Source organism: Zootoca vivipara, chromosome 1, assembly GCF_965207765.1.
Source record: "Zootoca vivipara chromosome 1, rZooViv2.hap1.1, whole genome shotgun sequence".
Lineage (NCBI taxonomy): Eukaryota > Metazoa > Chordata > Lepidosauria > Squamata > Lacertidae > Zootoca > Zootoca vivipara.
This window is the reverse complement of record NC_142582.1, coordinates 62,157,843-62,181,777: the sequence shown is the minus strand read 5'-3', so window position 1 is coordinate 62,181,777 and position 23,935 is coordinate 62,157,843. Positions and strand designations below refer to the sequence as shown.

At 43.7% G+C, this 23,935-nt stretch overlaps 1 protein-coding gene across 2 annotated transcripts in view; it reads right to left on the bottom strand.

Annotated features, from left to right (window-relative positions):
* KCNQ1 (potassium voltage-gated channel subfamily Q member 1) overlaps positions 1–19,615 on the bottom strand; it is a 293,005-nt gene extending 273,390 nt beyond the window's left edge. For both annotated transcript variants that reach the window (XM_035120964.3, XM_035120972.3), the window contains exon 1: positions 13,722–19,615. In XM_035120964.3, coding sequence (XP_034976855.1) covers positions 13,722–14,131 — 410 coding nt within the window. In that variant the 5' untranslated portion in view covers positions 14,132–19,615. The remainder of the gene's footprint in view (positions 1–13,721) is intronic.
* Positions 19,616–23,935: the final 4,320 nt, after the last annotated feature.

Genomic DNA, 23,935 nt, shown 5'->3' with positions numbered 1-23,935 from the left:
GTTTGGGAATTCTTTTCAGCTTTAGCAGTGAGCTCTGGAATTGCCAGCTACTGAAGGTTTTTATGACATTGCTTTTTTTGAACACGGGCAGTCTAGCTAGAGCTGATAAGAGCTTATGAATGCTTGGCTGGTGTTTGCCCATGACCAAGACTGTTGACAGGGGGTTCATTGTTGTGAAAGACAGCAACTAATCCCCAAGGACACCCTGGAACATTCCAACACTTTTCACAGAGGTGCTACTTTCTCACTGAATCTGGCATTGCTGTCATTCCACAAGTCTCTTTTCTTTGATGGCCGTGTATGTAGTGGGTTAGAGAACAGAATTCATAATAGAACTTGCAGCAAGGTATGTTTTGGATAAATCACACCTAGCTATGAGTTCTATTGCTATGGATGTTTGTTCATTAACAATATATATGTTTACTCATCAGTAAGCCACACTGAGCTAAGTGGAACTTACTCCCAGGTAAGTGCATATAGGATTGCAGCCAAAATCTTTCAGGTTTCAAGAGTTTTTGTTGTTGTTTAGTCGTTTAGTCGTGTCCGACTCTTCGTGACCCCATGGACCATAGCACGCCAGGCACTCCTATCTTCCACTGCCTCCCGCAGTTTGGTCAAACTCATGTTCGTAGCTTCAAGAACACTGTCCAACCATCTCGTCCTCTGTCATCCCCTTCTCCTTGTGCCCTCCGTCTTTCCCAACATCAGGGTCTTTTCCAGGGAGTCTTCTCTTCTCATGAGGTGGCCAAAGTATTAGAGCCTCAGCTACAGGATCTGTCCTTCCAGTGAGCACTCAGGGCTGATTTCCTTCAGAATGGATAGGTTTGATCTTCTTGCAGTCCATGGGACTCTCAAGAGTCTCCTCTAGCACCATAATTCAAAAGCATCAATTCTTCGGCGATCAGCCTTCTTTATGGTCCAGCTCTCACTTCCATACATCACTACTGGGAAAACCATAGCTTTAACTATACAGACCTTTGTTGGCAAGGTGATGTGTCTGCTTTTTAAGATGCTGTCTAGGTTTGTCATTGCTTTTCTCCCAAGAAGCAAGCGTCTTTTAATTTCGTGACTGCTGTCACCATCTGCAGTGATCAAGGAGCCCAAGAAAGTAAAATCTCTCACTGCCTCCATTTCTTCCCCTTCTATTTGCCAGGAGGTGATGGGACCAGTGGCCATGATCTTGGTTTTTTTTATGTTGAGGTTCAGACCATATTTTGCGCTCTCTTTCACCCTCATTAAAAGTTTCTTTAATTCCTCCCCACTTTGTTTTATAAAAACAAGAGTTTTTATAAAAGCCAAAAATTAGTATCTGCTACAGCTCTCAACCTTTTTTACACATTCATCCAACTGTTTGCTTTTAACTGATCAATTTATCTTAAACATGGTGACTGCAGAACTTTAATGAGGATACCATTTTAACAACTCTGAATCCAAACAGATATTATCTCCAAGAGTTTGACTTCACACCAAAGGCTCCATTGTCCCCCCAAGGCAGAAAGATGCCAACAAAAAAAAATGAAATAACTGATAATGTAAAAGCAGTATCACTTGTTAAGACGTAATATCCTCATTTTAAAAAAGTTAAAAATAGTCTGTTGAAGCAAAAACAAGAGGGTTATATTCCATGCACCTCATAAAGTGGTCTCTGTGCCATAATCAGTTTGTGAATCTTAATAGCGCCACAAAGCTCTTTGTCATACTCTTGCCATGAATTATGGCTGAAACACAGAATTTTAAAACATGGGGCAGCCAATGCAAAAGAGGGCAGGACACCTGTACCCTTAACTGTTGTACATAAAAGGGAATTTCAGCAGGTGTGTCCCTTGCTGCCCTACCAAAATAGTGCTGTATAATTCCCTAGAAATTCCCCTTTTAATTATGCATTCCTATGCATAACGACAGTGAAGTGCTTTTAGTTACATTAGTTATAATTTAATTTGGGGGCAAGGAATTTTGTCCACTTGTCATCATCAAAGAGAAAAATCATGGGAAACTGTGTTTGATTTTTAAATATTGTTATTTATAAAGCAACTTTGTGTTATATTCTGTGTTACGATGTTATAAATGTGACAGTAACCTATAAAGGAACTCCTTCAACAGTTCTAACCAAATAGCAGGCTTCTGCCTGCTAAAGCATCTGCTATTTTATGTAAAGGTTATGTTTTATCTATGGTCTTTTCTATGTTTTATGTATTTTAATATATTTTTATTATTGCATTTTAAATATTTTTATTACAAAATTTTTTTATATCTCTTTATAAAAATAAATGAAATTAATCTTGTTGATGTACAGGGTGTTATGCTGACCATTTACACATTTAGGTAACCTTGACTATGTTTTTGATATATTAGGACTACTGCTACATTTTAATAGTTGGAGGGTATGTTTTTTTTGCTTTTTGTTTTGTTTTGTAAAAATGATTGTGATTGCATTCTGGCCAATAAACCAAATTCTGGGCTAGATGAATGAGTGATCTGACCTGGCTAATATTCAAGTACAAATTCTGTTTTGCTTTTTAAAATACTGTATATGAATGAGGTACATAAGGAATATGATTATGGCAGATAAATTATCTGGCCTGAAGCAACATTTGAGATGAAGGGTGTTCTAGATATTCTGCAAACAAATAAATAAGCACACCGCCATTATGACAATATTAGTTTCAATTATCGTGTCTTCACTGGAACTTCATAGTATTCCTCCACACACACCTTTCAGTGACTTATTTCAAAAGGTGCTTTTTGTTCTTCCTTAAGTTTTGATTTGTAGTTGTAAAAAGCAGAGAAGGGCAAAGGTTTATGTTTGTTTGTGGAAGTTTCGCAATCTGCTAACGCTTTAAACATTCTCTTTTTCCATTACAGCTGTTCATGTTTCCTTTTGTGTTAACATAATAAACTGGGCTCTGGGCAATTCATACCTCAATTCAACTAGAAAGAAAACAGAGTGAACTGAAAGCTGTACCCAATATGAAGAGAGGCGAGTGAACAAGTGAAAACTTTTATCGACACAATCTAGCTAGTAATGGGAAAATGAACAGCGGATGTGGCAGAAAAGTATGATACCACCAAAGACAGAAACTGAAAACAAGGGGACATGAGGAAGACATATCTGCTCATTTAAAGTTTTCCATACCATTCCAGGTAAACCTTTCCTGCTCTTAAAAAATTGTATCCATAGACTTAGAGGTGCTCCATAGTTACACTATACTGTGCTGCTCCTGTAATAGAGGAATTGATTCTTTGAGCCACAAAAGTGCTTACACCAATCTAGCCTCTGCTCTGATCTTGCCATCCCGGCAAGACTACTGCCAGAGTGATCCCACTGTCATCATGAATTTGCATGCTAGGAAGCTATACCTTAACTAAGAATGAATCAGAAGAGCAGGAGGAGGAAGAGCCCTGAACTTTCAGCAGCCACTGTCAGTACAGGCAACTATAGCATAGTTATCATGAACAGGACCCTATATGATCCATATGTCCCAGTCAGTTTTCAGACTCCGATATATAATATAGGGGAAAGAAGCACTAGTCCACATTTGTTGTTGGCATCCATCTGACTCAGGAGACAATGACGGTGTGTGCCTTCAGGGATGAAGTCAAATCACTGGAGAGTTACAGTGCCTGCTGTGGCTATAGAGACAAATATGGCTGAGACATGTTTTGTTGCAGCTGGGGCAGATGAAGATGTCTGATTGTGCTGATGCAGATGCACCATGGCATTTCTTTTCTTTCTGTGCTCCTCCCAGCTGTCATTCTTCCTCTGGTCACTGCTGGGGTACACATTATGAAATTGCTATCAGGGTATTTAACACACTGTATTAAAACTGGGTTTTTTTGGGGGGGAGGTAAGAAACATCACAAGTCCACTTTGGTCCACAGTGAACCTTTTCTGTGTGCCCCATGTGCATGCCACAGGGAATGGTTACAGGTGTTAGGATAGTTATTGATTATGCATGGGTTATGAAACTGTAATTAGCTTTTTAAAAAAACTTCAGAAAAGATCTTCATCATACTAAATATCAGTAATAATAGAAACTGAACTGTGGTTCAGCAGCAACAGTCTTCAAGCAAAATAGAAAATCTGGAAGCTCTTTCCCTCCTTCCTTTTGTCATTTTTTAACACCCATTCCTATTAGCAATACCTATGATTTTGCTGCATTGAAGGCAATCGGTGTTCCTTCCAGTTCTAAAATTCTATGATTCCCAGCTCATTAACATTATGATATTGCCTATCTATGAAAAGTTATTTAGTTAACACTTTTAAAATTGATAAATTGCATTGTGTCTCTCCTGCTTTGATGTCTTGCTAAAGCATGAAAATTGTGCACATTCCTATTTGTAGTATTAAGCATGTTCTGTCCATTAAAAGTATTATTCAGCAGGGGTGTCACACAAAATTTTTATTTCAAACACACAAAGATCTAGCTTCCGGATTGTAGGAGCCACAACAAAATATAGTTCCTGGTATTAGCAGTAAGATAAAGATAGAGAAAATGCTTAACTGTTTCCCATTTCAGAGAGGAAATTGTGGGGTGGGTTTAGCTACAGTCATATAGAATCTAGAAGATATGGCTAAAAAGAACAACAACATAACACATCAAAACAGGTAAGAGTTATTGTGAGGATATTACTATAAAGCATCCATATCTAAGTTGATCCTGGTTACAGTGAACCAAGAACACAAGACTGTTCCATTAACATTCTAAATAACCTGTTTGGAATTAAACCAAACCAGGCAAATAATTCTCTGTTATGTGATACAATAATTTAATGACGTGTTGGCATCAACCTTGTAATCAGCCACTGAATTATTTTTGACCCAATTAGACAAGACATACTCAGTGCTCTCTTGCATGATCTTATTTCCTGAATGCAACATATAAAAATAGGTCAAGGGTTATTGCAAGTTAGTATCACCATTACAACTCACTCATTTTACATGGATACATTTGTAAACTGTTACTTTACAACAGAATCTTTCCACCGTTGTATTTGTGCAGATGTTTGTCCTGGTCAAACAAGGTTATATGAACGCTGTATTCAGTTCAGCATCCAACACAACCAGAGCTGAACAGGACTAGCAGCCTCTGAAATGTACTCTGTCCTTAATAGAAGGAATATATGGCCCTATGGATATAATTTTAGAGATCTAGCTCTAAAGCTCATAACTCATTGGGATTGCCGGAAGAAAACCCCTCATCACAGCCTCGGTTCTCCATCAGTGACTTACCTCACAGGGTTGTTATGAGCAGTACTTTTTTTCTAAAAAAAACCAAAAACCCGTTTAGGGATACTCTCATTTTGACTCAAGAAAATCACCATTTTATAGTTCAAATCGGGGGAAAATAAATACAGTAAATGGACAAAAGTACAAAGATTCATAAAATGTTTAGGGGTATGCATACCCCTGCATACCCCCTGAAAAAAAGCACTGGTTATGAGGATAAATGAGATTGACTCAGATTTACACCAGGCTATGAATCTAAGGGACGTGGGTGGCGCTGTGGTCTAAACCACTGAACCTAGGGCTTGCCGATCAAAAGGTAGGCGATTCAAATCCCCACGACGGGGTGAGCTCCCGTTGCTTGGTCCCAGCTCCTGCCAACCTAGCAGTTTGAAAGCACGCCCAAAAGTGCAAGTAGATTAATAGGTACCGCTCCGGCGGGAAGGTAAATGACATTTTCGTGCGCTGGTCTGGTGTCAGTGTTCCATTGCGCCAGAAGCGGCATAGTCATGCTGGCCACATGACCTGGAAAAACTCTCTGCGGAGCGGACAGACGCCAGCTCCCTCGGCCTGTAAAGCGAGATGAGCGCCACGACTCCAAAGTCGTTCGTGACTGGACTTAACTGCCAGGGGTCCCTTTATCTTTAACCCTATGCATCTAAACAAACAAGTGGAGTAAACAGCATAAGGCATAGATAAACTAGAACTAGCATTATGCTGATAAATTAACCTGCATTTTTTTCAACAATTCTCCAGCAATACTTGAGAAAAGGAATTGCAATTGAAAATTATTAGAGGGGAGAGAGCCTTTTGGTGAAATTTTCATGTTTGGGAGCAGGGTGCCTGAGGGGTGTTTGCAAGTGTGTAATTTCTCCATTGGTCTGCTCTCTGAAAACCCCATAATGTCCCCATTGGGGCTTTCTTGTAAGCACAGGGATGTTGAGAGGCTGTCGATTGTGTGCTTGGCAACTGTTCATCTTTTTTTTAAGTGTTTTTTTCCTTTTAAAGAAATCAGTGCAGAAATATTTCTTTTTAAGCTAAAAAGGAGGACTTCCCTTAAGCACAAGCAAGTGTGCCAGTCTCAGGGGCTCAAAAGCCAGACGGCTAGACTTCCTGTGATTCAGTTAAAGCTCAGGTAAACACATTGTCATGTATCTCATGGAAATGTCATGGAGAGAAGAGCAGGACCTTGAGGAGGAATGAGAGGAGGAATGAAAGGAGCTCAGGGAGCTGCCCCTGGACAACCTTTTTGCTTGCCCAGTCCCAGGACTCTGACTGTGCCCTCCTCACTCTTCAAAAGGAAGGGGCTGGGTGGAATGCTGCTTGTTGGATCAACACATTAGCTTGCACTTAGCCATGCATCTATACCTCTTCTGCACCTGCTGCACCTTGTAACCTGTGCATTACCTATGTACCAATCTCATCCACACATTAAAGCACTGGGCAGAAACCATGCTGGGAGTCTGAGTACTTTAGTCCAGCAGTGAGAACCAGGATAGACATCATAAAAGATTTCCCCATTGGGTTTCTTCAGAGCAGGGAGCTGGCAGCACTGGAGAAATGCTTAATGAAAAAAAAAAGCCTGCACATCACCAGCAGACCCCTTGCAACAGTTAGGTAAGCTTGACCCCACACTCAACAACATTCTAAAGAAATTCTAAAGCACACTGCAAATGAGGCAAAAAAAACCCCATAACCCACGAAAACCTTTTACAGGGGAACAATAATCTCAATAAACTGGAGGACAGGTTTCAGCATAACAATAGCTAGGACTGTTGCATTGCTTATTGTTTTGAGCTACTCACTCATATGGCTGCTCATGCACCATATGAAGGGCGATTAAACAGCTGGAGCCTTTAAAGCCAGGCTTATATGCAACAACATTTTATGTGGGACTATGTCCCCTCTCTGCTATACAATGAACATACTACAGCTCCATTAAAATAAATTGGGGTGGGGTTGTTGTTTCCAGGAAGTAGATGGTAACTTGGACAATTATTTCAACATAACTTGTTTCTACATAATGGGTACAACCCGAAGAAATGCAAGAGTACATAAGAGTACATAAATTGTACTGAAACCAGTGGAGATAAATTACAGTTAAGTTTCCTTCAATAATTAGTACTGGATGGTGAACCATAAGAATGACAAGGAATGTAAGCTATGCACACTTCATGGGTCTCATAATATTTTTTATCTATGTCCCTTTATTAGTGTTTCTTAAATATTTTTGATGCAGTTTTAGCAAGCGTGACAAAAATAAATAAACAAAGCTTTGTTGAGATGAAATGTTTCACATGCATTATCTCATTAATCCTTAAAACTGTCATATGCAGTAGGCCAGGCATCCCCAAACTGCGGTCCTCCAGATGTTTTGGCCTACAACTCCCATGATCCCTAGCTAACAGGACCAGTGGCCAGGGAAGATAGGAATTGTAGTCCAAAACATCTGGAGGGTCAAAGTTTGGGGATGCCTACGGTAGGCCAATATTATTGTTACCATGCAGATGGGCATGTGGTGACTGAGGCTGAGAAAACAGTGGCTTTCCTAAGGCCACCTAATGAGTCCATAGCTGAGGCAATATTTGAACAGGGACTTCACAGCTCCCATTGGATTTATTTATTTATTTTATGAATCACAAATGGCACTGAGGAAGGAATCTTTATACTGTATCTCACACACACCCCGGGCTGCTTCTCTTGCCCAAATCGACTCTCCCCCAAAAGCTAAAGTGTTGTAACCAATGTTTCACCAGCAGGGTTTCACAGGTGCAACAGGACTTCCATTTCCTCTCTCCCCCTGCAGGCCCCGTTCTATTCCACCAGGTCCTCCTACCTTGCAGAGCTGATTTTTGGGTGTGGAGGGGACTGGATGGGACAGGAAAGGAAGAGGAAGACCTACGACTCACATGAAAGTCCCTTGCACCCACAGAACAGCACTATTGGATATAGCAGAATGGGAAACTAATAGCAGCCGCAGAGAGGGTGGGCTAGATGAAGGAAACCCAGTGCCACTTCAAATAATATTTAAAGCACCCTACATTGCTTTCGTGTCTGTCTGTCTGTCTGTCTGTCTGTCTGTCTGTCTGTCTGTCTGTCTGTCTGTCTGTCTGTTTCTCTCTCTCTCTCTCTCTCTCTCTCTCTGTGTGTGTGTGTGTGTGTGAGAGAGAGAGAGAGAGAGAGAGAGAGAGAGGAAGATCTGATTACTAATCTGATGTGTAATATGTAGTTTGGTCCTTAAATTACAATGTCAAACCTAACTTTCATAAACGAAACAACTCTTTAGGTCTGTAGAAGGTTAAAGTCATTTGTCACATTTATTGGGAAACAGGTTTAATTTAATAATGTGAGACATGTTTGTAAATAATGCTTACAGAGGCACAAATAAGCAAACCTATAAGACTTCTGATTAGCCTGCTACTGATTTTAAATTTACTTTAGCTGTTCATTTGCACAGCTATGAACTCATAAAAAGGTAAAATGGGGATGTGGGTGTCACTGTGGTCTAAACCACTGACCTCAAGCGCAATCTCAAAGACATTTTTTCATGTCCTACAGACCAGCCAAACTACACTACTACAGATAAACAAAAGCCATATTGTTTATACACAGACACACAAAAAACAGAGAAAGAAAAAAGTATACATTTCCCTGCACAACGTTACTTTATAATATTTATGTTCCCATTAGCAAAAATTTAATCAGACTCTTTAAACAGTTGAAGGCGGTTTTGTTCTTTAGCCAGGGAGGAACTTCCTCACAGTGAGGTTAGGTGTTTATCAAGAACACTTTTGGAGTTTCATGTGGGCTTCTGAGGAGTAATTCAGTAAATCTAGCTCCTGGGAGCTGTCTGGAGCCATGTGGGTCTCACACTGATTCATCAAAAGCATGCAAGAGAGATGAGAGGAGTGGGGTCATACCTCAGTAGTACAGCATATGCTTTGTAAGCAGAAGAGCCAAAGTCCAATGCCTAACATCCCCAGTTAAAGGGATTAGGTAGCAAGTGATATGAAAGACCCTGGATAGCCACTACCAGCCAGTGTAGGCAATACTGGCATTGCAGGGCATTGGACTAGATCAGTGTTTCCCAACCTTGTGCCTCCAGATGTTTTGGGACTACAACTCCCATCATTCCTAGCTAGCAAGACCAGTGGTCAGGAATGATGGGAATTGTAGTCCGAAAACAGCTGGAGGCACAAGGTTGGGAAACACTGCACTAGATGACCCTTGGGATACCTCCCAACTCTACAATTCTAAGATTCTATGAAATCGCCTGACCTGGTATGCAGCTGCTTCCCATGTGCTCAGCATCAGTGATGGTGAACATGGAGAACCTGATTTAACACATTACTTTTGGTCTTCCTGTTTTTGCTTCCAAAACATCCAGCTATGAACCTACAATGCAAGAGGCTCCAATTTGGACAATTCCATCACTTGAAACATCCCAGTAAATGCATTTAAAACAAGTGGGACCTGAAACAAAATGTTGCAGCACTGAATGCACAGGTTGCCAAGCAGCCAGCCACCCTCTGTTAAACTACTGTATTCCGTTCCATTTCCACTCCCATACCCAATCCCAGTTTCCCACATTTTGTGCACACTAAGAAAACTCCATGCTCATTTGGCTGTTTTGAAGTTTTCCCTGAGTTAACTTTCAGAATAAAGGTTAGTTGTACATTAAAGCCACTATATGGAGATAAATTGCTCCTCCAAGCTTTATGACTATGATATTGTAAGCCCTACATGGAAAGACAACTCCAGCAGATTAAGCAGATGAGACCAATAGTGGGTCCAATGATCAAGAAGGCAGTTTCAGCATGTGCTATAGAGGGAAATGAGGGGCAGGTGGCAGCGATGGAGGAAGCCTCTCTGGCACATGGGGCAAACCGCCCATAGGGGTGGGACCAACCACCCCCAGGGGTGGGGCAGGACGCGGGGCACCCATAGGGATGGGATAGGGGGCACGGCACCCTTAGGGAGGTACGAGGCAGGATGGGGTGTGTGGCACCTTTAGGGGGCGGCGGGTGGGGCACATAGGGGCAGGGGGCGCAGCGCCCTTAGGGAGGGACGGGACAAGGCACACGGCACCCATAGGGACAGGCCAAGATGTGTGGCTCGGGCTCACCCAACAGTGAGTGCCGCCCGCCATATTGTCACCCACCTCAGTGGGGGCACCTGGGGCAGACCGCACCCCCCTTGCTACACCCCTGGCAGGTGGGGCTCATCAACCTGGGAAGGTAGCTCATCTAGGAGAAGAAAAACTGATCCTAAACCTCTGCTGCCTTTCAGGATATCTTTGGCAGAAAAAGGGCTTAGGAATAAACCCTACACAAATCCAGAGTGGAGTCCCTATGATGGTTGGATGGCACCTTGTACGCCTCCTTCCAGCAACTCCTGCAGGCAAGCTGGTGCCAAACGTATTGCACTGCTTTCCTTTGGACCACATCAGTGAAGCCGGGGGGAGGGGTCTTGTCATTTGGGCAACTCAGGACCTTTGTACATACTGCTCAGGCTCGTACCCTGAGGTCACTTTGGTGCTACTAACACAGCAGTTTGACTTCATCCCCAGCTTGGAGGCACACTCCATTGTCTCTCGAGACAGATGGATGCCAAAAAAAAAAAAAAAGTTCCCAATCTCTCCCCATCCTCATGACCAATTATAAATTGCTGAAAGTCTTAGTGGACCACTTAATTATTTTTCTGCCTGTTTTAGCAATTTCAATGCACTGTTTTAGATTCTGTATGATTTTAACTGTATTTTTACAGACATGCTGATGACTACCTGAATGAAGCTTGTGGACCACTGGAGGTCTACAGACCATGATTTAGGAACCTCTGTTGTAAATATTTCTTATTTCCAGTCATTTGCAGTGGTATGGAGAAAAATAGCACCAGAGTCATACGATGAACCATTAGTAATTTAACACAACCGTTAAGTGGCAGCTAGGATATTTGGATTCCCCCCCCCAAAAAAAAGCCCTAAGGTAAGAGTACCTTAGGTTAAGAAATTCCGTTCACTACTTTCCAAGAATGTACCTTGAAAAGTAGCTCTGATTAGACAAGCACGACTAATCTACATTTTGAAGCCATTAAGTACAGTATATTGTATTGATTGGTATTTTGGGTGGCTTTTTAATTTTGCAAGCCATGATTCAGAAAAGTGAGTGCACACCAACATCAGGCAATAAGTCATTTGCACCAACGCCAAGAGGGATGTCAAAGGCAGCTAATGCCATGTTGTGTTACAGTATGCCTTCACATTTTTGGCTCAATTTGGCTATAATTTGCGTATTAAGAATAATGTCCTTTTACTCCTAGCAAATCATAAGACAACCTGTAGGCAACAAAAATTTGGAAACCTGCAATGTAGTAGGAGGATTTGGAATGGATAAATGGTACGGAAATGGTTAATCACTCCACTCCAAATTCCCCTCCTATTTTGCAGGTTTCCAAACTTCTTTTTGCCTTTCCAAATGTGCATTTTGGAAGCTCACGGGGGAGGTACAATCTAGAGTAGAAAAATGACCAGTGCAGAAAAGTTTCAACATAGCTCAATTGGCAGAGGAGGAGACTTAATCTCAGAGTCATGTTGGGCAAAAAGATTCCTGCATTGTGATAGCTTGGATTAGATGACCCTCGTGGTCCCTTTCAACTCTACAACTCTATGATGATTCTAACAAACCTCCCTGGCTGCTTCTCCGCTCTAAAAAGCTCCCTTCCCAAAGCTGCTTTTCCCTGGGCAGCAGCAAAGAGGAGGGTTCACACATTTGTCACTGTTTCATTTCACATACGTTTGTATTTGTGTGCGTGCACACACACAATGTGTTGTCAGAGTTCTGAATAATGCATCAAACTATGCTGACAGATGGCTAGTTTAAATAATTATCTCATGAACAACAATTTATGAACTCTATTACTTGTAGCCAGCATAAGACGTTCTCAGCATACAATACCTTGTTTTGCTCAATGCATTAAGAATGAATGGAACGCACAGAGAGAAGTTAAAGCACAGCTCATCAAATAGAGAGTGTATCTGCCTGGACCTTTAGCACAGAGAAGCCACAATGCAGCACCACACCATGCAGAACAGGTACCTAGCCAGAGTAAAGGATATCAACAGTTGCCATCTTCTGGAGCTATCTCCCTCCCCTCTGCCCCGGCAACCTAGCATCTATTGACATTAATCCTGGAAATAACTTATCTGCATATGCACCTGTAAGGGAGTACCTTTCACGTTTGCTACCTTTCAAAGGATTTATCTGTAGCAAACGTTATGCATGAATCTAGGCAATTAAATGTTACAGGCAGACAGCGCCTACAATTAGGCTGCAATGCTCGGAATACTTTCCTGGCAGCAAACTTCATGGAACGCAATGCAACTTACTTCCAAGAAAGTATGCCAAGGCTTGGTCTGTTAAATATCTAATGGGACACTATGAAAGTTTTCCTAAGAGCTGCTAAAGCGTAAGGTATATAGGACATAAAAACATAAGAAGAGTGCTCTTGGATGAGTCCATATTGTGGGGGCTGGGTTGTTGTTTTTGCTTGTTACTATGTTATGCATTTTTGTGTTTTTATATAGTAAGTCGCCCTGCAATCATCAGGTGGTATAGAAATTAATCAAATAAATAACCCAGCCCTGCATCCTGTTCTCACAGTGGCCAAGTGGAGGCCTGTGGGAAACCTGCAAGTGGGATCTGAGCACAAGAGCACTCTTGCCCTCCTGTGGTGTCCAGCAAATGGTATTCAAAAGCATTGCTGCCTCCAACTGTGAGGGCAGAGCATAGCCATCACCGCTAGTCACCATTGACAGCCCTCTCCTCCATGCAGTTGTCCGATGCTCTTTTAAAGCCATCCAAGTCTGTGGCGATCACTGTGTCCTGTGGGAGGGAGTTCCACAGTTTAACTAATGCACTGTGTGAAAAAGTATCTTTGATCTGTCCTGGATCTTCCTACATTCGGCTTCATCGCATTGTCGGCGACTTCTGGTGTTAGAAAAGAGGGAGAAAAGCCTTTCTCTACTCACTTTCTCCACGCCAGGCATAATTTTACAAACTTCTCTCAAGCCACCTCTTATTCCCCTTTTTCTCTAAACTCAAAAGTTTAGAAACCGCTGCCTCACTCCCACAGGAGGATGCTAACCTAGTAGGTCGGGCTGCCACCCTCAGCATCCTGACTAGGTCAACTTCGGTCGGAAAAGTCCGCCGGGTAAACACGCGTCGCGCGAGGGCTGTCAATCTCCGGTGGGCGGGGCTCCGGCGGGCGCCGAACGAGCCGCGCGCCCTTCGCAAGCGTGCGCCAGGCTCCCCGAAGCCCTTTTCCCGCCTTTCCTTGACAGAAAACGACGACGAGCAGCCTTCCTGCCCGCCCACCTGCCCGCCCTCCCCGCTACTTGACCCCGGGAGCCGCCGTCGGGCTCCTCAGGGAAGAAGGGGGGCCCTTATGAGGGGGGTCGCTTCTAACCAAAAGCTAACCAAAAAGCCGTTTTTGGACTCACACAGTGAAGTGATAGACGAAGCACTTCCAGCCGGTGGGTCTCTCCAGGAAGTTGTAGACCCTGCCTTGGATGTGGCTGCGGCTCAGCAGAGGTCTGCGGACGCTGTAGATGGAGACGCGCGGGTCGAAGCTGACCGGAGGGCGAGGGTAGTCGCCGCCGCCGCCGCTCATGGCCACCGTGGGTTCGGACCCCTCGACGTACCGCGAGCGCTGCTGAGGCGCGCAGCCGGTGCCGCCGCCGGGCGTCCCCCCCGCGGGTGCGGAGAGCGAGAAAGGCGCGTAGTGCGCGTTGGCGGCGTTCTCGGCCAGCTCCAGAGCCGAGGGTTTCATGCTGCCTTTCCTGGACGTGACGGACAAGCGCCCCAAGCTCCACGGCTTCCTCTCTGCCTTGGGCGAGGAAGAAGAAGACATCGTCGTCCCGCGGCAAGGAAGGAGGCGGGCGCGCGCGGAGGACGGGGGGGGCGGATGCGGGATGCAGCGCGAGGCAGCGAGCGCGACGCGTCTCTTGCTCTCTCTTCTTCCCCCGCTGCCTTCGCTCAAGTCCCCGAGAGCTCGCCTTGGCCCCGCCCACTCCGGGGGAGGGCTCCTCGGGGAAGGCCCCTGCTCTCTCCGCCTCGCCGCTGCCAGCAGCCACCCAAGGAGCCCCGGGGGCAGCGCGGCGGGAGCTGCCCGGGAAGGCGGCGGCGGAGGCTGCTCGTCCCTTCCCCCCTGCGCCGCGGAAGACGACCGATACTTTCCGCAGCTGTGCAACAAGTAGATGTTCAGCAGGTGCAGAACTTGGATGATTCATGATTAGTGGCATCTTCCTTACCCTAAACCTGGCAGGCATTGTGCAGTGAACTGGAAGAAAATCCCTGCCATCGAGAGGAGCACGGGCGAAATCAAAGCAATGTGCTGTTTTGATTCCATTTATCTCTTACATACAGTATAATATTTTCCCTTTTATCTTTTATATCCCTTTGAGATAGGTTAGGCTAAGAGAGGGCCATGATCGGGGAGGTGTTTGTTTTTTGTAACTTTGTTTGATTTGTTTTTTTGCAGATGCCGATCTGTGAAACTTCAATTCTCTAGTTTGGCTATCGCCCCCTGCCTCAAACTCACTAGGGCTGCAATCATATAGTCATTTATTTACCTGGGAGTAAGTCTTATTGAATTCAGGGGGACTCATTTCTGAATAGACATGTACAGTATGGGGCATGAGCGTAGGGGGGGGCAGGGGGCAGCTGCCCTGCCCCAAATCAATAAAAAATGCATAGCTAGGTGAGGGTCCCCCCCCCAACAAGAGGCCTTCCCCTAACAAAAATCCTGGCTACTCCCATGGTATGGGGGCTGTGCCTGTGGTATATTCCTATTTTTCAGCCTCTGTGTGTGCCATCTCTGCACTATTAAGACAACCAGTGACCATCACCACCCCTTTAACTTAAAATGGGAAACCTGTGATCTAGGGGCTACATGTGATTCCACTCCACTTCATTGATGAGTCTTTTCCTGGCTTTTTAAAAGCCTCCTTTTATTTTTATGTAGTTTCAGAATGATTGGTCTTTATTCCAGATTAGTTATCCGGAGCACATTTGTCATCAGTTTCAGCTCCGCCCACTGTCAGCATGTGGCCTCTGGCAGATCCCCCCCCCACACACACACAGAATGTTCCTCAGCAGGGGGAAAAAAGTTGTCCACACCTGCTTTACATGGTTGTGAGAATTACTGAGTGAGATAATGTGTGTATAGCTCCTTGAACGTAGCAAAGAACAATTCAAAAAGAAATACATTGTAAACACCCTTGATGTACAGGTTGATATCCCAAGAAGCCCTGCCCTCTTGGAACCTTATAAATTGAAACGTGAGTTCTTACTCACACTTGCATCTCTTGGTAGGTTGGCAGCTGCCCATCAGCAGATCCTCTCGCAAGAAATAATGCAGTGATGGGCAGAGATGACGTACTGCCACTTATTTCACAACAGAGATTGTGATATCCTGTACTGTATGAATCATAGAATCACTGAATGATAGAATTGTAGAGTTGAAAGTGACCACAAGTGTCATCTAGTCCAACCCCCTGCATTGCAGTAATCTTTTGCCCAACTATGTGCTAGTATGTTGCAAGCCAAATATAGAAGTCTTTTTTCTTCCGCTTCTAGACACAAACCCACCAAATAACCTAATAAGAAGAGCTAGGTTACATTAGTATGCCACTTTTATTTCAGAAAAAATCCAAATCTCTTAATTACGGGCAACCAAAATGTCACAAAATATTAAGCAAACTCTTGAGTCCACCAGACTTAGGCTGGATGTTAAAGGGAAGAGAGTATGGGAGAAATGACTTGTTATTGCAGCCATAATGTTTGTATTGGTCAAACGTTCATAGTCTTGGCAGGGGCATAGCTATGGGGATGTGACTGTGGAGGCTGCCATAAAGTCCCACAGTATGTGCCCAGTCCAAGTATGTGCTCAGCTTACTACGTCTAGCAGCAGCAGGATGGAGCATTAGCACACCAGTGTCACTTGCAGGGTCACTTGGCATAGCAGGATGAGGCTCTTGCAGACAATTCCTGTGCTGCTATTTATAACACATTTACTACTACTAAAAATAGCCTCAATGTGATTTACAATAAAAAAAAAGTATGCACAGCATTAAGGAGGGGCAGACTAACAAAAAAGTAAAACAAAAATGAAGTACTGGTACAGCCACAGCCATAATCCTAACACACACACACACACACACACACACATCCATGATGTTGTAAGGGGTTAGGATGCAGAGGAGCCAAGCTGCTATGGAAGCTCCCCCCCCCCCCCCCCGTGTGTGTGTGTGTGTGCCTGCCAGCCAGTCAGTGTAAGGCCCGCTGAAACAGCATTGTGGAACTGAGCAAGGCCAGAAAAACATCCACTGGTCTGAAGTCAATGCTGGTCCATTTCCTGGTGAAGGGTCCAATGTGGGCCCTTCTGCTGCATCAACCTGGAACAGAAAAAAGGGGTGGGTGGGATTATTGTCACTTCACCTTCTGCCCTAGCCAGCAGGAGCCAGTGGTGAATTCACTGCTCTACTGTACACCACCCCAGACTCTGTTCAGTTTCCTCTGCCTATTGCTAGAATCACTTCAAGGGTCCCATCACCATGTCTGAACGTAGTAAGACAGGAAGTGGCTCATAGAAGTTGTTCCAATTTAGGCAATACTGAGCTCAAGATAGACAAATGTTCTGACAGTATACGGCGGCTTATACCAACATTCTTCTTAAGTCCTAATTCTACTGTTTGATTCATTCTCGGTGCAATTCCTCTGCAACATATCGAGGAAGAATTTGTAGCTTGCCTTTTTAAGGCAATGGATGCTCTCTTCTGAGAATCTGGAAAACAAAATAGGGGCACAGAGTTGCTTTTTTAAAAAAAGGCAAAAATTGTGCTCTCATACCTAGGCTGAATTCTATAGTTGTTAACCCAGCCTACTGCTTACACATTGCACTGCAAAACAATCTGATACCGTTAAGCCAAGAAGCACGGTTCGCAGCATTCAGACACTTACAACAAACCAATACAAGTCTGCTTTGAGTGTAACTTAAGATGAAGTTGTCACAATTAAGTAGCCTAGCAACCTCTGAGCTAAAGATTATTACAATTTTTTCGATATAAACTTAACTTGCATTATGCTGTTTATCTACTACTGTATAGAGCTTTTTGGTCTTTGTTTTATTTCCTATGTAGATGCTTGAAGTTTATGTAGCTGCTACAAGTAAGAGAGCTGCCAAACAACATAAATCTTGCAACATACACTTGCTTAAACAAACACCCCAACACTGGCTGTATTGCTGGCTTGCCTGAAATAAAAGTTTGCTCTTGTGTTAGATTGGTTTATGATGACATGTTTTTCAAACATTATCCCCCTAAATCTGGCTCCTTACTATCGTGCACTTTTGTGGAACCCCTGATTAATTGGTTAAGCTGTCTTTCCAGGCTATGTGAGGGTTTGGCACAGTAATGCATTTTAACACATGAAGTAATAGCTGCTTCTAATAAGACAAATGATTTGCACCTTAGATACAAGAGCTCAAGCACTCCAGTGCAGAAGCAATTAGCTAACAAAGACAACTCCAAGAGCAGAAGGCGCAAATATCCTTTGATCAGAAAGTCTCCTTTCCTTTTGAGCTTGATAGAGAATAGAACTAGTTAACAAGCTCCTTTCCCAGAGCTGTGCTGAGTTCAAGGGTTATACTGGTGCTTAGACAAAAATGTTGCGGCAAGATAAGGTACTATATATATTATATACCTTGTTATTTTCAGCTCTATTCAAAGGCGGTTCAGAAGTTCTCCAGATGCTTTGCATGAGTATGTCTGCTCCCTTCCAATAAACACTGATTTACAATGTACAATAATAATAATAAATTGTTCTTGCAGTGATAACACTTTTACAAGCCACACTTAAAGCTTACTAAGACAACACTTAAGGGCTTCAAACTACGCTGGACGACTACCGTGCCAACAAATGTCACAAAACATGACATCACCTCACAGTCACAGCAGCATGACACTGACATCACAGCACAGGTAACTAGGGCAATATTTGTGAGTGCTGTGCCTGTGTGTGTGTGTGATCCTAATCCCATATATCATCATAATAGTTCTGTGTGGTAAAAGAAGGAGTAGGCTGAAGAGCCTTAGATCACTTTAACAACTGTTTTAATTTACATGGCTCCTTCCCCCCATCTCTCTCTCTCACACCCCAAATTCTGGGAGCTGTGGTTCATTGAGGGGTCTGAGAATTCCACTGGAGTGATAGAATGATTATTAAAGCAGTTTAAGTTTGTAGCATAAATATGCTGATACTAATATGCTTTACAGCTAGGTATTTTATACACATACCAGTTTCACTGAGGGCTCACTCTGCTTGTTACCCCTGCATACCCTTTTGCCAAATACCCTTCCCCCATACTAGACCAAGGGCCCTCCCCTGTCTTTATATGTCACCTATCCTCTCTCTGCCCCCATACAACTATCTTTGTATTTTGCCTGATAAAAGTTTTCCTAACCTCACACACAGTGGTGGCCCAACACAAGCTACCACCATGCATATTTTTGCATCACTTGGACCCATGCTGTTGGACACAAGAAAAACTACCAGTATTTGCTGGATTTGAGTCAAAGTTAGACAACAAATGGTGCTTTTGCTCTTTAGTTATTTTATGGGTAATAATGACTGGAAAGATAACATGTCACAGTTGTCTACACAACAACATGTTACTGCTACCACAATTTAACATTTATAGTATGCACAAATAACGTCAACTATAGAGGAACAACTCATCAAAACAAATTACTTCATTCATTATAATGCCTGACAAGTGATCTCATGTTGACTCTGTTTGAAGAAATATATGCTATGATAATACCAGCACCACCGATTTCCTCCCTACTGCCCCTAGATTTATATAAGGTTCAAAGGGAAAGTTTATGTTTTGCTGCTCTGAGTGTGAAAACTCCCAGAATATATATATATATATTTAAGTTTGCATGAGTATAAAAATCTATAGTCCCAGATAATGAAACTAATATATGTTTCTCCTAACAAATGCAGGTAGCATAGTAAATAATCTAGAAAATATTAAAAATAATGCTTGGGTCAAATATCAAAACTTGAAGCCCAGAATAATGTAATTGAGGTCAATGGGATTGTTCTAGAGTAAGTGGCTAAAGAACTATGACAGCCTATTGCAGCCTAGAGTGGCGATACTGTTAATTACATAATAAGCATTTGGAATCCAGGAAATAATTCCTTCAATTATAAAGAGCAGAGGTGGAATGTTATGTGGAGCATGCAGTATCTTCAAATGCAAACACTTGTTTATATAATACAGATGTTGCAATTGCTGATTCCTTCTGAAGCATAAATATCTTTGCCCTTACAGATCATAAGCACTGTATTGTTTCTATTATTATTTATTACTATACATTGCATCAAAGCTCCTGTGTCTGTATTTGTTACCTTTGTAAACAATTCAAAGTGCACACCCTCTCTCTCTTTCTCTCTCTCTCTCACACACACCCCATTCCAGAGCAATTTGTTCCATACAGAATGGATTTCACAAATTTCCTCCAAGCATGTGCAGAGTGTTATACCATGGCTACGTATGCATTCTCCTTGGCCTCAAGCATGGCAAAGGGGTCATAGTGACAAGGTGTTGCTGTTTTCGTCACCATCCCTTTGCCATGCTAAAGACCTAGATAAAAGGTAAAGGTAAAGGACCCCTGGACAGTTAAGTCCAGTCAAAAGTGACTATGGGGCATGGCACTCATCTCTCTTCCAGGCCGAGGAAGCCGGCATTTGTCCACAGACAGCTCTCCGGGTCTTGTAGCCAGCATGACTAAACCACTTCTTGTGCAACAGAACATCGTAATGAGTGCCAGAGCGCACAGAAACGCTGTTTAACTTTCTGCCACAGCTGTGCCTATTTATCTACTTGCACTGGCATGCTTTCAAAATGCTAAGTTGGCAGAAGCTGGGACAGAGCAATGGGAGCTCACCTCATCACGCGGATTCAAACTGCTGACCTTCCAATCAGCAAGCCCAAGAGGCTTGGAGGTTTATACCACAATGCCACCCACTCACACTAGAGACCTAGGCTTATGCAGTGCCTCTCTGGGCGTGTCTGGACTGGGCTACAGAACCCATTTCAGATGTTGCAATCCAAGTGTGACGAAATTGAATGCAATTGCGGTTCTGCTCAAACTTTTCAGAGCTGAACCAAGTTATTTAAATAGTGAAATAGTGATAGTGTGTTGCCTGCCACCCCAATCTTCAGGTGGTGCAAGTTTCCAGGGGGTCCAGGTGCTTAAGTAGGGTTCTGTTTCTAAGGAATGGGGGACAGTAAAGACTGTGATGTCTTTATTATATGTGGTTTATTTTCACATATATATAAAACAACCTGAGCTTATGATGGAGGAGCTCACAGCATTAACACCCCAGAAGGTTTGCTCTTTCCATAGTCCCAGTCTTGGATTCAAGCAGAGATCAAGCATGGCTCTCATCCTCTGGCTTCTACCTGCTTCTAACCCAGTGCTCTCTCCTCTCTTTTTCTCGATCTCTTACAGACACACACACACACACACACACACACACTGTCAGGGCTGGTGTGCGGCTTCCCACGACCAAAGACCACCAAGGCTCAGTGATGGGTTTTCAGATTTTAATACTATATACATATGTACAGTTCAGAGTTCAGAAAGACATGACTGCCTATTCAGAGTCAGAATTCGGAACTGGCACGTGTCTCGATCTACACCAGCAAAACAACCTTGGCCCGCCTCGTTTCCTTCTTGGCTCCTGATGCTTTTCCCGTCTACGGACCTCAGGGGAGGGAAGAAGAAGAGGAAGAAGAAGAGGAAGAAGAAGAAGAAGAAGAAGAAGAAGAAGAAGAAGAAGAAGAAGAAGAAGAAGAAGAAGAAGAAGAAGAAGAAGAAGAGGAGGAGGAGGAGGAGGAGGAGGAGGAGGAGGAGGAGGAGTTTGGATTTGATATCCCGCTTTATCACTACCCGAAGGAGTCTCAAAGTGGCTAACAATCTCCTTTCCCTTCCTCCCCGACAACAGATACTCTGTGAGGTGAGTGGGGCTGAGAGACTTCAGAGAAGTGTGACTAGCCCAAGGTCACCCAGCAGCTGCATGTGGAGGAGCGGAGAGACGAACCCGGTTCCCCATATTATGAGTCTACCGCTCTTAACCACTACACCACACTGGCCAGACCCCTCCCCCGAGCTGCTAAACAGCCTCCTCGATTCCCCCACTTCTGATACCTCCCCTGCTGCAGGACACCTCCTCTCCCGCACACGAGTCAGTAGCATCCCTAGACCCCTCCGCCTCGCTCAGAGCCCTTGCACCGCCTTCCGGCTCGCACTCCAGCCAGCCCTCCTCTTGCTTGGCTAGACCCCTTAGTTCCTGTCCCTGGGTGAACTTGTTCCCCTCCCAGGGTCTCCCGACACACACATACACACACACACACACTTTTGTCTTTCCCACTTCCAGCCAGGTGAGGGAGAGGGGACCCACCCATTTGCCCTCTGGCACAAAGCCGCTTCCTTCTGTTATACTTACAACCATGCTTAGGCCCACCAAGAAGCAGGCCTGGGGGCTTCAACAATTGAATGCTCCATTAGATTTTAACCTTTGCTGAATCTAGGACCCCAGGAATTAAAAGAGACTCAGGCATCATAAAGTCTGACCTCGTCCCCTAGCCCAAATTCACATCTTCACATAAGACTCAGAACTTGTCCCCACTCAGTTTCTCAATATGCTGAATTCTTCACCCAGTACCACATTTTCTATATTTGTGTGTTTCCATTTTACCTTCTAACTTAGGTATATGTGAAGTTTAATGTGATGATCTCACACCACTATTTCCCCCCCCCTCTTCAAATAACCACTCATTTTGTTATTTTCTTCTTCAACGAGATAGAGAGCTAGGATTCAAAAATATGAAAACAGATTTTACCAATACTGCAGATCCATTATATGTTAGAAATATTTGTTTAGTATCATAAGATAGAGTCATATCCTTCATCTTTGCCAAACAAGGTGATCTGTTGTGTATGATTGAGAGAAATATACTGTACTTTCTTGTGGATATTAGTATTCATATTTAATTTCCCTTTATCTTACATATGATCTGGGCTGGCCTTTCATATTTTAGCATACGCTAGCAAAACATTAAAATATCCTCCATGGGACCTTGAAACTCCTGGCTCTCCTCATTAATTCTGACTGGCCATGAAACTGGTTTTTTCATCTCCCTACCATGTCAACTAATTGTGCATAATTTGAAGGGAGTAAGTAGCAGCCAGCAATCAATTCAACAGCCATTTACGTGGGTTGTTTCAGCTATTCCTTCATATTGAAGAGATGTCTTTGGCCATTACCTATACAAAAGAAATAAAGGTAAAGGGGCTCCTGACCATCAGGTCCGACTCTGGGGTAAAGGGGCCCCTGACCATCATGTCCGACTCTGGGGTTGTGGCGCTCATCTTGCTCTATAGGCCGAGGGAGCCAGCGTTTGTCCGCAGACAGCTTCTGGGTCATGTGGCCAGCATGACAAGCTGCTTCTGGCGAACCAGAGCAGCGCACGGAAACGCCGTTTACCTTCCCGCTGGAGCAGTCCCTATTTATCTACTTGCACTTTGATGTGCTTTCGAACTGCTAGGTTGGCAGGAGCAGGGACCGAGCAACAGGAGCTCACCCTGTTGCGGGGATTCGAACCGCCGACCTTCTGATCGGCAAGCCCTAGGCTCAGTGGTTTAGACCACAGCACCACCTGGCACAATTATTTATCTTAACCTCCCTGATACAAGTCATTGCCCATAGTCACACTGGTTCACCTTTCTCCTCAGTGTCTCTCAGTTCATTCTGGCTACCTGGTGCTAGTGATTTGCTGCTTAGCCCTAAAAGCTTCCTATGTCAGGTTTTATTTGTGTAATATCTTGCCCAATGAAGAGTTCTGATGACTTGAAAGCTTTCACATTTTTGTAGCATTTCATTTGCCCCAATAAAGGCACCATGTTTCCCCGAAAATAAGACACTGTCTTATATTTATTTTTTCCTCAAGAAGAGACACTATGGCTTATTTTCAGGGGATGTCTTATTTTTTAATTACACATCCAGCCTCACCTCTTCCTTGGCACCCTCCAGAACTGCGCCTATCACTATGTCTTATTTTCGGGATATGACTTATATTGCGCAAATGCTTAGGAATCCTGCTACGGCTTATTTTATGGGTATGTCTTATTTTTGGGGAAACAGGGTATTACTGAACCGTTGATTTTGGATTTTGTTTTCATGAACCTTGGCTTTGTGTGAACTTTTGGTCTTGTCTCCCTCTCCTTCCCCTTTGATGCTATGTAGAGATCCAGCACACTTCCACTATCCACATGGGGACGACCCACCTGAATAGGGCCTGTGTAGGTAAAAGCCAGTGTGCACAGGCCAAAATTGTGGGGTTGACCCCCAGATTTTCTAGTGGTGTCTCTACAATTCTGTTTTACCTCTACCTCTACCATACAACCAGCCACCTCCATTTCTATAGCTTTGGCAGACTCCAAAAAATGTTTTTATTCATGACTGCTTTTAATGAGGATATGCAAAAGGCAGAGCCCTCTGTTTTTAGTGGGGTGACCAGCCAAGAGAGCTGGATTAGAAGCTGGGGCTTGTATCCAGTATAGTGCTAAGAAACCATCTGGCC